At 32.5% G+C, this 14,188-nt stretch overlaps 1 protein-coding gene across 17 annotated transcripts in view; it reads right to left on the bottom strand.

The window, feature by feature from the left end:
• LOC148281159 (transient receptor potential-gamma protein-like) overlaps window positions 1–14,188 on the bottom strand; it is a 369,353-nt gene that overhangs the window by 21,546 nt on the left and 333,619 nt on the right. For all 17 annotated transcript variants that reach the window (XM_088227186.1, XM_088227187.1, XM_088227188.1 and 14 more), the window contains 5 exons: window positions 11,984–12,218; window positions 9,844–9,993; window positions 8,399–8,654; window positions 6,179–6,312; window positions 848–953 (listed from right to left, as the gene is read on the bottom strand). In XM_088227186.1, the coding sequence (XP_088083312.1) occupies window positions 848–953; window positions 6,179–6,312; window positions 8,399–8,654; window positions 9,844–9,993; window positions 11,984–12,218 (881 nt within the window). The remainder of the gene's footprint in view (window positions 1–847; window positions 954–6,178; window positions 6,313–8,398; window positions 8,655–9,843; window positions 9,994–11,983; window positions 12,219–14,188) is intronic.

The following is a 14,188-nucleotide window of genomic DNA, read 5'->3' as shown; positions in this document are numbered from 1 at the left end:
CCATGAATCCAAAAGGGGCTTTCCGGAGCAGGATTCTCCTACTATTTTGACAAAAGTCTCTTTAAGTACTTTTTGTCTTTTTATAATAGGTATGTACATCTTAAATTTTAGTTTGTAATGTTTGTATTATTTGAAATAAATGAATTGAATGTATACAACCGACCCTTGCAGTAAAGAGTGTCTAAAAATGAAAATGCACACAACGGTTCAGTGAACGGCGGATGCTCGGTGTAAGTCTCCGAGATATAATAATAAACGAAAAGATTAGACGGAGAACGACAATTGCTGATGTCATGAACTGTGTGACTAAACTAAAGTGGTACATATGGCTAGAAAAGGGGGTATCAGATAAGCGCCACGAATATTAAGGTGGAGACCCTGGGCAAATGAAAGGATTGTCGGAAGGTCACCAAAGCTATGGACTGATGACACTGTCTATGTAGTTGGCGGTGCCTGGATTCGGAAGGGTTAAGACAGATACGATTAGAAGGAGTTTAAAGAGGCCTTTACATATCCAGCTACGGAGAAAAGAAGAAAAATGACAGGTCACGAAACATGTAAATGACTTCCATATTCCAATATTCCCTTCTCTAAAATTATCTGCATATCTGTTGTAAAATGCTAATCTTGATAACTCCTATGAGGTAAATTCCAGTCCTTGTCTACAATTTTTTTAATGAACTCAATATATTTTTAATCAAATTATTTTATTTTATATTTAGAAAACTTTTACTCTAGTAATAACGGAAAGTAAAGTGATCGCAGTCCATGAAATTTTCTTCAACAAAAGTTACACCACATCACTCAAAAAATGGAAATGCATATTTATGTACTATTTGGCACTCACTTAGCGAATCGTCTCCACACAACGCATGCATTATGGTCACTGGTGTTAGGATTATCGCATTTATTTTTCTCCATTACGGCGTAATACCACAACAGCTGGTTCAGACCTGAAAATAAGAAAAAAATAACAATAAATCCATTTTTTTTTTCAATCTTTTTCCAAATATTGACAACAAATAATAATAATAACATTTATAGAATAGAGTATTTTAACGTTCCTTTAAAAACACTATTTTCAAATAAGTAAAAATTACAATGGTAACGTTATTAATTTTTTTCTGTACAACGTTGGATATTTATGATGTAGAGAATTTTCTCTACACTGCCATATTTTCAATTACCCGAATATAAAACGTTTCGCGCTCTATGGGACAAACAAACGATACGTATTACGTTACTTCAACATACTTTTACGCAATGTTTGTTAGAAGTGCACTCGGCGGACATGACCTGTGACGTCAAAGTAAAGTGACGCCAACTGAGAACCATTTTGTATTAGCTCGTTTTTAAACCTGAAAATTATTGATGAAAACTTGTATTGTTAAAATAGAAAGAATCGTAAAAATCCATTCTAAATACCTATTTGATATATTTTCAACGGTATTCCAAATACCGTAAATATACTTGTAGGATTTTGGTTGTTGTAAGTTATGGAGCTTCTACCCCAGTTTGACAAAAGACACGAGGTTGTCGCTTAATGCGTATTCATGACATGGCGAATAAATATTGAATTAAATTATGTCGCGCGAGTGTAACGGCGATGAGGTGTTGAAGCAACTGCACTTGAACTATATGCTGTTCGGGCTGCCTGTTGGGGCTCACTGGTTAGGCTGACTGTTGGGCTTACTGCTAGGGCTGACTGGGCCTAACCATGCCTTGTGGTCTCTTTATAAGCCACGTTCCTTTGTTCTTCATTTCTCCATAATATGAACAATTTTAATGTACTGCAGGACGTTGCTCTTATGTCTTGCAGAATATGATGTATTGTATTTAACATAAAATGATGACTTGCTTGATCGGTCGTCGATATATATTTCGGGTGAAATGGTTGCACGTCTGTGTGTCACCGATCAATGGACTATAAACCCTGCATACCATATAATCTATAATAGCGTCTAGTTTCCAAGGGTACCACTTATTCATTATAATTGTTGTATTATTTTTATTTTCGTGATAAAAAAAACATAAAAAACAAAAAATGTAGTGAAATTGAGAAAATGATTTATTTTAAAAACAAATTTCTCATGATAAGTATTCTCCAACGTTTCATATTTATTTGTGAAATTGGACATTCAATTTTGTGGATTTTGTATAAAAATAATAACGACGATAGCGACGCGTAATAGTAAGGAAATTAAGGCGTAGATGAAATACTGCGATACAAACGAGGATGTTTTTGTTAAGTGACGGTAGTAGGCGCTACTCAGGGGCGACTTTGTCGGATAACAACTGATAGAGCCAGTTTTTTGACCAAACAGAGATCGCATTCAAAACATAGTTGGTGGATTTTGGTTATATGCAACAGGGTGGGACGTGAGATTTTAATTTTGATGGTTCCAATTGGGCTTCCAGTCTCGACACAAATTTTTGTTTCGAGAATAAGACGAGACTTGGAGACTGAGTATCGAAATTTCAAGACTTTTCAAGATTTCGAGACTATTTGATACTAACGATAGTTTGTATAAAAAAATAGTAGACCACTAGTAAATCCTTAGAGCATACTTTAAATGAAACTTTTAATTAAAATGAATATGTTTTGTAATACCAACCAACTATCCCTATATCACCAAACTTGGATCACAATAGCCCAACTAAAACAACAGAACATAAATATCTTCTTAAATCATATTGTACATTCACGGTGACTGGACCGCTGTGCACGTGTCAACCACGAGCCCACTACGTGATATCGCATGATTGGGCCATTTCACCCCACGGCATGATAAAATCAACACGGTGAATCGATATTTATTGTTTTACAATTGTTTGTTTATTAAATGCCCGGCAAACGCAATAACCAGTGCATTATGAGACCGACTAATTTCCAGTCGATTTCCTTTTTTAGGATTTTTACCTGAGATTACTCGTCAAATTCAAATAATGTTTTTGATCAAATTATAATTAAAACCTCTTTTGTTAAGTTATACCATATTATTTGAATCGGGTTGTGGTCCCATGGCTAGTGTTGGGGACTCACGGATCAGAGGTCTGAGGTTCGAACCCCACTCTACCCCAACTTGATTTACATTTTCTAATAGTGAGTTATTTACCATTCGTCGAAAATGGTCACAAAATTGAAAAAAATGGGTAAATTATAAGCACACTAATAAATATAAATATTAAATTTAATATATTAACCGGGGCGGGGCGTATTGATATCATGAACTATGAAGTTTTATAAAATAAATACGAAAAACATAAATAATATCAAATTTAAATAGGTACAAACGAATCTAATAAATAAGAATAATAAATTTCACCTTTATTTATAATGTTTACCAGTGACCAGGTTTCATTGTGACTGACATCGCCAGACTGGTGGGAGACTAAACACATTTCTAAGTTATAACTAGGTGCAAGCAGGGGTTGGTAATCTAATAAACGTCAATCCACTATAATTTTACCGTTCCGTTTAGATTAAGAAAATATCTCCGTCAGATATCACGCGGCTGGTTTGTTTACTTGGAAATTCTTGTGAGAATGAACAGACTTTACTTAACGGTGAATTCGGCTAGCCACCAGCAGCCACCACGTTTCAGACAGATCTAAGAAAAAATATGTGCAGATTTAGTATACATTCGAGCAGTGCCGAACTCATCCAGCTTCAGTCTAATAAAAAATGTCAGTTTGACGAGTATATAATATAATATGATATTGTCATGGTTATATTGTTTAATTAGCATGTTAATTACGCGCTATCACCGCGCTCTCTATGCCCCCGAGAGCGTTTAGAACCGTACTGCTGGTCTTGAAATTTCGATACTAGCATCTCGATATTAAAACTGTTTCGAGACTCAAGTCTCGAATGGAAGCCCTAACTCTTAACGCTGCAGTGATTCATTATGTCTGAACTTGCATCTGAAGCTTAAGTCTGATCAGCTACTGGGTGCAAATATGGAAATAATGGTGACGAAGCTTATAAACAATCATTTAAAAACGTATCAGCGGTACCAGAAAAATACGAGTGGGCACAAAATTAAAACAACAAATTTGATTAACGTTTTGTTTTTGTCTAATAAATCTTTTAAAAATCGTGCACGAACAATGTCAGTTTATTTCCCTGTTGTCCAAATAAACAAAGGTAATTGAGAATTAATTACATTCACACATCATTTTGTTTTCAGCCGTTATTCATGTCTCTCAAAATCGTTTTGTGAATTTACGAATTTGAACTCAAATACTTCCCATCAAAACAAATTGATCCTCAAATGAAAGCACACGCGACTGTTTCCTTGTTTTCATGCGAAAATATTGAAAAGGGACAAATTTAATTTAGAAATAAATTAATTTTGATTGACAAAGATCTAATAAAGAAGCGAGGGGAGCGGTTGGGAGTAAATAGGAACGGTCGAGTAATTTCCTGTTATACGCCGAGGGAATATAACGAATATTACACCCTTGTAAAGTGCCAAGTAGCAATGCGCATAATTGATTTATTTAAGGGTGTTTATCAACCCGTTAAAAACAACTAATCAAATAGCCAAGGTAAGTATCGGTAATTTCTGTTTTTAGAAGAGTTTTTTTTAGACGCATCAAGTTACGAAAATAATTTGAAAATTTCGTTCACAAATTTTAAAATTTCTCTCGTTGTTAATAAACATTATTATAAAACTGATAGTAATTTATTGAATTAATTAATTTTATTTTTTTAAAAACGATTTGCATATATGTTAAGAAGAAGCAACAGGAAAAAAAAAACAATATACATGTACATTATAGTTTTTAAAAATTTGTAATTCACAATTTGCAGGCCAACTAGACAAGAACCTGTTCAAAGGTAGAAAAAATGGGGGATTTGCTTGTTACAAAATAAACGAAATGCTGTGACAGCTAATGCAATTATATTTGCACCAGATGCATAGGGCACTGCACTGGAAAATCAAATGCAGCGTATCTCGAACATTTTTTTTCCAAAATAAGGTGATTAGTCTTTGGCTTCTGGGGTCAGTACAGGGACAGTTAAATGTAGCGGTGTAACAAGACCTTTAAAAAAATGATTCACGCCGACCCTGCCAGGAATTGAACCCAGGATCTTAACCATGATAGGCGAACGCGTTAACTATCACTACGAGGCGGATTTATCACCACTCGATTTGATTTTTCAGGATTTTTACCTGATATGTATTCTTCATCGGCCTGGACACGGGAATTTATTAATTGAACGATCGTTTCATTTTATTTTTCATGAATATAAGCTTCCGTAGTTTCCAAAGGTCATTTCTAAAATTCCTCAAATATGTTTTCTTCGGGATCTACATAATACAGGTAAATATTTTTTATTTTTCCGACTATTTTTTAATAAATTATGATAATACGAAAGTCGTTAAATTTATTGAAGATGCACCGCACCTTCTCTTAAATAAATTATTCTGAACAGATTGACTGACTATTTTGGAATACATCTTGGAGTAATCACACGCCACCGGCTAATAGAGTCGCCTATACGGACATAAACCATTCTATGATTATACGCTACGAAGCTAGCTACAGTTTACAGCCATACAACGGGCCGTATGTACTCAGGTCGAGAATTGCAAGCGCAAACCGAAACCGTCTGTTACACGTTCGTTGTTAAACTAAAAACCAAACCAAAAAATTAGAATGATTTTGTTCTCTGCAATAGAGCTAAAGGGCTTCGCTAGATACTTATTACTCTGAGGTTCTAGTGTCTTTTAAGGGTCAATTGCCTTATGATTTCCATTTAATGAAATGTATTATTTGGATTATATTTAAGTTATTGACATCGGTTTTTATTCTAACCTCTATAATCTACTCGTAAATAATAAAAATATTACATGGATTTTTTTTGGTAAAAAATTAGAATGATCAATTTTAAAATAAATAAAATACACAATATGTTTATGTTCTCTTATTCAGATTCGTAATATTACTTGAGATCATTTTTAAGTTTTTGTAAATTAAATTAACCGTAGAATAATACGAGTAAATGAAAAAAAAAATGTTTTTCAATTAGCAACAACGCAATGTTTAAAATGGCAAAAAAGTTTTAGTGCGACTACCGCTCACAAAATAGTTTTCGATACAGGATACAAGGAAACGAAAGGTAGTAATAAAAATTAAGAACATTGCGCACATTTTTTAAATCACTTACCACAAGAAAAGGCGAACAGGACGAGAACATAGAGGAAGAAGAACTTCATTATGTCCATGACCATCCTGGATAAGGACACTTGGAGAGGACCCAGGTGTGGGTTTACGGAAAATATGTACACCAACTTCAACGAACTGCAAAATAAATTGTATTTTTTAGATTCTTGAATTGTGAGTTTTTCGTCAAAAATCTAGATAATTTTTGAGATTTACATTTCAATCTTAATTTTAATTTAATTCAACTTTACAGCTTTCATCGTTTGTGAGTGGGAAATTTTAGTCGGATATTGTCATTTTTCCTCATGGCCATATTGAAATAATTACACAAACAGTAACTAAAATGGTATTCATTCACTTGTATAATAAGGAAGTTCAGTGCTCTGGGAATTTGGATACTAAAAATGTTTTCTTTCACGTGGTAAAAAATAGAGGGGGTTATTTACTGCAAAGGTTCTTGTAAATGTATGAAAAAAATGATTTTAATAAAAACGAATTTGAACGACGTCACTAGTTCTTCCTAATCAACCAATGATGCAGTGTTGCGATAGATTTCAGATTTATGGAAGCAAATTTACCAATCAGCTGAACTCACCGAAGAGAACTTATGACGTCACACGCGGAGTAATTTCCAAATTAAAAAACTTGAAAAAATCATAGCGCTGATAAAACGACACAAAAAAAATTTGCTAAGTTTGAGAGTCTATAAACAATGAAAAAAAAACCACTGAACTTCCCCAGTGCGTTACAAATTATATATTTCAATTACGGCGTTTAATTTAATTTTATTATGTTATCATTATTTTCTAAGATGAAAAATATGTGATGAATATCTGTGAAAGCATTCCCCCCAATTACCCGAAAGCCGTTTTAAAGACCAAGGGTCTTTCTATCGCTTTCGCTCATACCGAAGAACTTTTTTTTGGACAGTAAACGAGTTACTTTGAAAATTTTAATTTCAGAAACCGCGATTGGATGTAACTCTGCTGCTATTATTGCTTCTCTCAAAGAATAACATAAATTTAGATTATTATCATCATTATTTTGAAAGATTACTTAAATGTACCGGCGCCGACGCCCTTCATACAAGTCACCAAAATACTAATTTTATAATCATGCAATGAACATAGCTTATTTCAAAATGATTCACTATTTCAATTCAATGTAGCCACAATGAAATGGTGGTCAGTATTACGATAAATTGTCTTTCAGAGATTTTGTAGAATAGTTATAATTTCATATTTCACCAAAAGAGCCTAATGTCTCTGTGCACGAACTGAACTAATATTTTTGTAATGCCCTTCTCGTCAACGTGAAATAGCGTTGAATATAATATTGATAAATGTTTAAGTATTTATTTATTTAAACACCTTGTAGGCTTTTACATGCTTTAAATATATTTATATAAAGAACAGACATATATTTTACACAAAAGTAGCAAAAAATTAAAAATGAAGTAATAGGAAAAAGAAAATAAAAAAATATAAAAACTAATCGTACATGTAGTACATACATACATATATTCCATTAGAGAGAACAGAAGCTCATTTTTTCCCATCGGTTATATTAAAAGAATCTTAAAATTAGAAGAATGTAGAAAAATAATAGTTAAGAATACAGATATAAGTTAATAAAAAGTATACAATATAAAACAAAATAGTATTATTTAAGTATTTAGATTTGGAGAAAATAAATTGATACACTGCCTTTTAAAGTTCAAAAGCGTTGTATTAAATATATCTATATCATTTGCATATTCGTTTGCAAACACTTTAATTCTCCTTATAGGCGAGGGTGCACCGTAGTTAGTTGTAGATACATTTATATAGAAGAGTTTATTAAATCAAGTAATCCGGCCGGGCACTCGCAAGTAAATTCGTTTTAACAGTTCGGAACAGTCAAATATTGAATTTAATATTTTAAATAAAAATAACAAATCATTTAAGTTTCTTCTAGTTTCTAATGTGTGTAAATTTAAATATTTATTTAATTATGTATAATTAATATGTTCAACTGGAATACCTTATTTAAAATTAACGAAATGTAAAAAAATATGTTGAATTCTTTCGATATTATTTATATATATGTAACGAACACAACAAGTAACCCGAATGAAAATCACATTTAGTTTATTTATTACACCTTGTACTTTAACACCGGGCAGAGGGCCACGGAGAATTGGTCACAAAGACTGTTACATTCCACGTCATGTTCTAAGGGTTACCTGAAGATATTGGCTGCTGAGAACAGTCCCTCCGACAGCAGCATAGGGTCCCAAGAGTCCCACGACTCCCTGGGCTGGAAGGCCGTCTCCTCTCCCCTCAGCCTCTCGTTCTGCACCTTGTAGTATGACACCAGGCGGAGGGCCACAGTAGCCACGTACAGAGAATTGGTCACAAAGTCTATCACATTCCACATGTCGTTCACGTACTCCTCAAGCCCGACGTCCCATAATTGTTTCACTTCACTCCATATTAAACCTGAAGTAAGTTTAAAATGTTGAAGAGTGATATGATTGATGCATAGGGAACATTCTGGTTGAGAATCACTATCGTCAAAAACCCGTACCCGGTAGTCATCGTGTCGAAAGCACTCGTCCAGGATTCAGGTTATATTTCACACAGAACTGTATTTTTAATCCTCCCGGGCACGGATAAAATTAGATTAGTAATACGTTATAAACAAATAATCCATGATACCAAATTGGATAATACCGGATTTTTTTTCAAGTAGATCATTTTACCGGGTCTTGTTCATGCAAGCCATATAATTTGTTATTAAAAATCGTTTGCGTAATGAATGAATTATTTAATTAACTATTCTAAAAAAATCCAAAAAATCAACTAATGTATCTGCATAAAACGTAACATTTTCGTGATTAATAAATGGAAGTATCACATTATTATTTTCAGAGTAATTAATTTTTGCAATATTTACTATTGTATACCAAACAGGATGTATTTTGAAAATAAGTGTATCAAAACAAAAATATGTGGTATTGTGTTAACTCGTATAATGGGGTTGAAACAATCAGTATGTTGTGAAGTATTTCAACTCTAAAACACCCGAAATGTAAATTGAAATAGGTAAAGATAGATCTTTTAAAATAATTTAGAGCCTTTTGAACAAAACAAAGTTATGTTTGAAGTTATATAATTGATACGTTTTCGTCAAAATAATTCATGCATATTTGTTTATTTTTTTTGGTTTTACGAAACCAATATAAACTTAATGACATTTAAATTTTAAATAGGACAATATAACCAATTTTGCCTATTTTGACGGAAACGTAATTAATACAAAATGACTTTTTCTTTAAAATCTCACTTTTTGTAAAGCAACTGGCTTTTATTTTCTCACTCATATAGATACATGAGAGAACATTAGCATATTTACCAGTCAACTGTTATTTTCTTTTGGTCTTTCCAAGATATTAAAAAAAATAACACGCGTACAATTCACGGTTTTTATGTTGACTCGCTCGTTGAAATAAAGTATTTGAAATGAAAATAAAAGGATCATTTTCAAAAGCTAAATATTATTTGTATTTTCATAAAAATGGGCGAAAATGGACTGTTATATCTTTTTTCATACACTAATTTTGACAAAACCGCAATAATTACTATTTGATTTGAATTGAAAGCAGAAATTTATTGCGATCGTACTTACCGCTAACCCAAGCTAGTATAAAACATTCTACAATTGATGGAACTGATCCTCGTTTGGTCCTCATGTCTTCTTCTCTATTGGGTTGAGGGTCTTCCCAGAGCCATCCTCCAATCACAGATTCGATACGTTGAGATGCCAAAATTAGCATGACTACAAATCAATAAAATAAAATAATTAAAATTAAAACGAAAACGTACCCGTTTTCTAAAAAATATTTTATTGCACATGAAATTAATATACAAAAGCAAACGAAAACTAGATCGCTCCAAACTAAAAATAAATAATAGTTTGTCGGCGCGAAAAAAATCGTAGGAAATTATTATTTACACGTAACGATTTGGCATTTAACTTTTTTGCTAGCAAAACGTCACGGCAATGGGCGTGATGATAGACATTACTATTAAAATACTATGACTTTTTTTTTTCATTAATAACAAATCAAAATTCAATATTACAACTAAATACAATTTTTTACATTAATCAAATACATTAACGTTTCCCATTTCGTAAAAGAAATAAACAGTTCTTGTGTACATAATACCAACAATATTATAATATCAAAAATTATATCAAAAATATTTTAAATGACAAAAACAAGTGGAAAAATTACATAAAATATGTGATTTTTTTAGTGGCAAGTAACATATATATATATATATATATACGTAACAATAATTATCGTAAAATATTTCCTTTTATAAAAACTACTTCTTAGGTACTTAAGATATAATTAATTCTCAAACTTTTGACTGGGTGTTTTATATTTATCATAAACGCTATAAAAAAACATTTAACAAAAGTTTAATGTTCCGTCTCTACTCACATGCATTATGCATAATGCCAGTACTTCTAAATAGGTGCGAATCTTGGCACCTTACCAAAGATCAAACCACCAAACTTCTGAGTTTTGAAAGTAAATGCTTGAGAAGAATATTAGCTATAAGGTGGTTCTATTTTATAACTAACATTGAAGTCCGATAACGGACGCAGCAGCTTCCTATAACGAGCGTCTTGAGGATGCGGCGGCGGACCTGGCTTGGACACGTGCTGCACATGCCTCAGAAGAACCTAAGCCTAAGTTGCCGCTTGTTTAAACCTGCGGGCTCACGGCGTCCTGGAAGGCCGTCGATGACGATATTTCGACTTTATCCGGCGGAACTAAGGGGCGCTGACCTGACGTAGGAAGAGGCAAAGGCAAAAGCTGGCTAGCAATAGGGTCTCCTGGAGGCAACTGGTGATGACCACGTGCTCCACTTAGGAGCGGATGTGGAAAAGAAGAAAGAGAAGAAGAAAAACATGCATCCGAACAACGAGCGGAGGCGTATAATATATGCGGTTGGTCCAACCATAACGCACGATGAAAATTGTAAATAAAACAAAAAGTTTTTAGAGAATAATTTGATTTTTTGAATTTTGATAGAAAGATTTATGACAATTATGTGTGAAACAGAATATTGGCCAAATGCTCGCCACGGCTTCGGTGGCATACCTCTATCCAATGGTCCATATTTTCAATGACACTTAGGCATAATTGAGGTTCATGAGGTATACCATCGAAGCCGTGGAGAGCATTTGGCCGATATTTTGTTTCACACATAATTTTCATAGATCTCTCAATCATAATTTAAAAAAATAAGATAATTCTCTGAAAACTTTTTGTTTTATTTACAATTAACATCGTGCGTAATGGTTAAACCACCCTTTTTTTTAAATTTTAAATACGAGCATTTTGCTGCATTAGAGCGGTAAAAACGTTAAGCACCTATATAATGTAAAAATATAAATTATGAATGTGTATGTAAATAAAAAAATATTGAAAAAACTTTTTTTGAGAGGACAAAAAAAAGATTTTTTCTCTAACATTCACAAATAATTTGCTTCAACTTTCAGGACTATTAACAAAATCATAATAAAGGGTTGAAGCTTAAATTTACAACCCTCGATGCTTTTTGCTTAAAATGCAAAAAATGATATTTGCACACGTAGTTTATTCAGACGGCTCAATTTTACGTAAAAATCCAATCATCGTGTTTTACTCGGTCAAAATTATGATGATGAAATAAATAAGTTGCGATGAGATGGCGTTAGAGAAATAACAATTAACGAGTGATCTAATAAATAAATATAATATTATACTCACATAAAAAAGTGAAGTAACTTGCGGAGTGACATATAAATTTAATAAAGGGTTTCCTCATCGTCCTTCCGAGGGCGGAGTGAGGAGCCAGGATATAGGAAATAGAAAAAAGTGGAAACAATATTCCGATCCTCACTATCTCCAGCGCCTGCAAAGCCATGTTTTTCCTTCTGAATCCAGGAAGACCTTCGTACCAGATGGAAGCCAGTAGTTGCTGGACGTTTGGGTGCGCGACGAACTGACAAGGAAAAATACAAAATGATAAACAGAGGGCGCAAGACAGCATCAACATATTTATGTATTTTGTACTACAAATTATAATGTATTTAAAAAATATATTTTACACGGCTTACCGACTTAGATATTAACAAAAAATAAAATATTTTAATACATTGGTTTGTGATATAAATTAAAAATGACATAAAATATTATAAAGTAAATAAACCAAATACATCATATTTGAAGCACTAACTTTGTGGTTGTTCATTATAATAAAATAAATAAAAAGTAACACAGTTGGAGAAATCAAAATGAAGGTGGAAAATAAATACATTCATAGGTACAATATATACCCTCATGTGAGTATATAAGGAGAAGAAAATTGAGATAAAAAATAATAATATAATTAAGGTAAATTTAAGGTAACAAGTGAGTTCATAGACATCTTTTGATTTGTGAATCACCCGTGATAAAAATATCAACACTATTGCCAAATTTATTATCAATCGCTATATACCGATGGTCTGAAATAGCGTTTCTTAACCACCGCGCGCCGCGCCGCGCCGGTCCGTTGAGATTTTCTTCCGGTTCGCCGAAATACTTATCGCCCATTTTAATAATTCCTTTACTAAAAAAGAGTATTTTTTTTATACCTTTTATAATATAAGATTAAAAATTAATAAACAAAATACAACCTACATAAAAGTTTTTGTACCTGCGTTACGGGTACACAAAATTTTTCATCCATTTTCTCCGGTCCGCAGGCTTAAAATGGTTGGAGAACGCCGGTCTAGAAGACGAAGTGCTAATTACAGAATTGGTAATTTTTCAGGAAAGCAATTTAAAGTTTGACAAGTAACTTTTTTGTCTTCGAATTTATGTAATTAATTATGAATGTGTACCTATGATTTTTGGAAACACATGAAAAATTGGTGTTCTAGTGAGTGTTTATTTGCATATTTGGACCGTTTGCACTATTGTTCGACATGCTCATTAAATACATTCGGCGTTATAATGTCCAAACTAAATTTTTCGTACTTGGCACGCTTATCTTCTAGACCGTCGATATATAGCTATAAATAATAACAAAATTAACAATGAGTTATCGAGTAAACAATGTCTCCTAATTTGCTAAGAACAAATGCAAAATATGAAATTTCAATCCCCCACACCCTGTCCCCAAACACAAAATACAACTTGACATAAATACTTGATCTATTATCGTGTTTTTCAAACCAAAAGAGGACATTTTTACTTCGAAAATTCAAACAAAAATTTGGGTGCGTCTTATGGTCCAATGCTTCTTATGGTACAAAATATTATTTTTCTTATGATCCGAAGCGTCCTATCGCCCGCAAAATACGAAACTTCTATTATTAGATTTATAAACACTGTTAAAATTATAAAATATGATTATATTCGTTTTGAAATAATAACTTGATGAAGTAGTAGCTGATGACGTAGTAGCTCCGAAAAAGGTTTTTTTTTAATAACCTATACCAATTATACATTTTTTTTATTCATAATCTGTTGTTGATAATAATATTTTTACACCTTTTGAAAAGTTTGTTTGAATCTTTTGTTTAGTTTTGTCGGGTAGTTTATTGTATAATTTTAGTCCCCGATTTAATATTCTCGATTGTCCTTGTCTCGTTTCAGGATGTTGTATGTGATATTGGTTTTATATTTTATGTTCATGTTTATTACAATTTTTTCAAGTTTTTGTTCTTTGTCTACAATGATATCAGTGGCTAACTTATGAATACATTTTAAAGATTCGAATTGAAAAAGTTAATTAACATTTAATTGTTTAGTCTTTTTAAAGAGTTCTTTAGTTAGTAATTAATATAAGTAATAAGTGGTTAAAACAAAATGTTTTGAATTTTATTACAAAAACACAGTTCTTCGTACGAAACAAAACCAGAACCCCGGATGTATTTTACTCTAGTATTTTACTCGAAAGCAACTACTACTGCCTTTAGTCTACTG

This window comes from Micrasema longulum, unplaced genomic scaffold, assembly GCF_059751315.1.
Source record: "Micrasema longulum isolate JH-2025_06_02 unplaced genomic scaffold, ASM5975131v1 h1tg000490l, whole genome shotgun sequence".
Taxonomy (NCBI): Eukaryota; Metazoa; Arthropoda; class Insecta; order Trichoptera; family Brachycentridae; genus Micrasema; species Micrasema longulum.
Note: the sequence above shows the minus strand (reverse complement) of the source record. Positions and strands in the feature narration are given on the sequence as shown.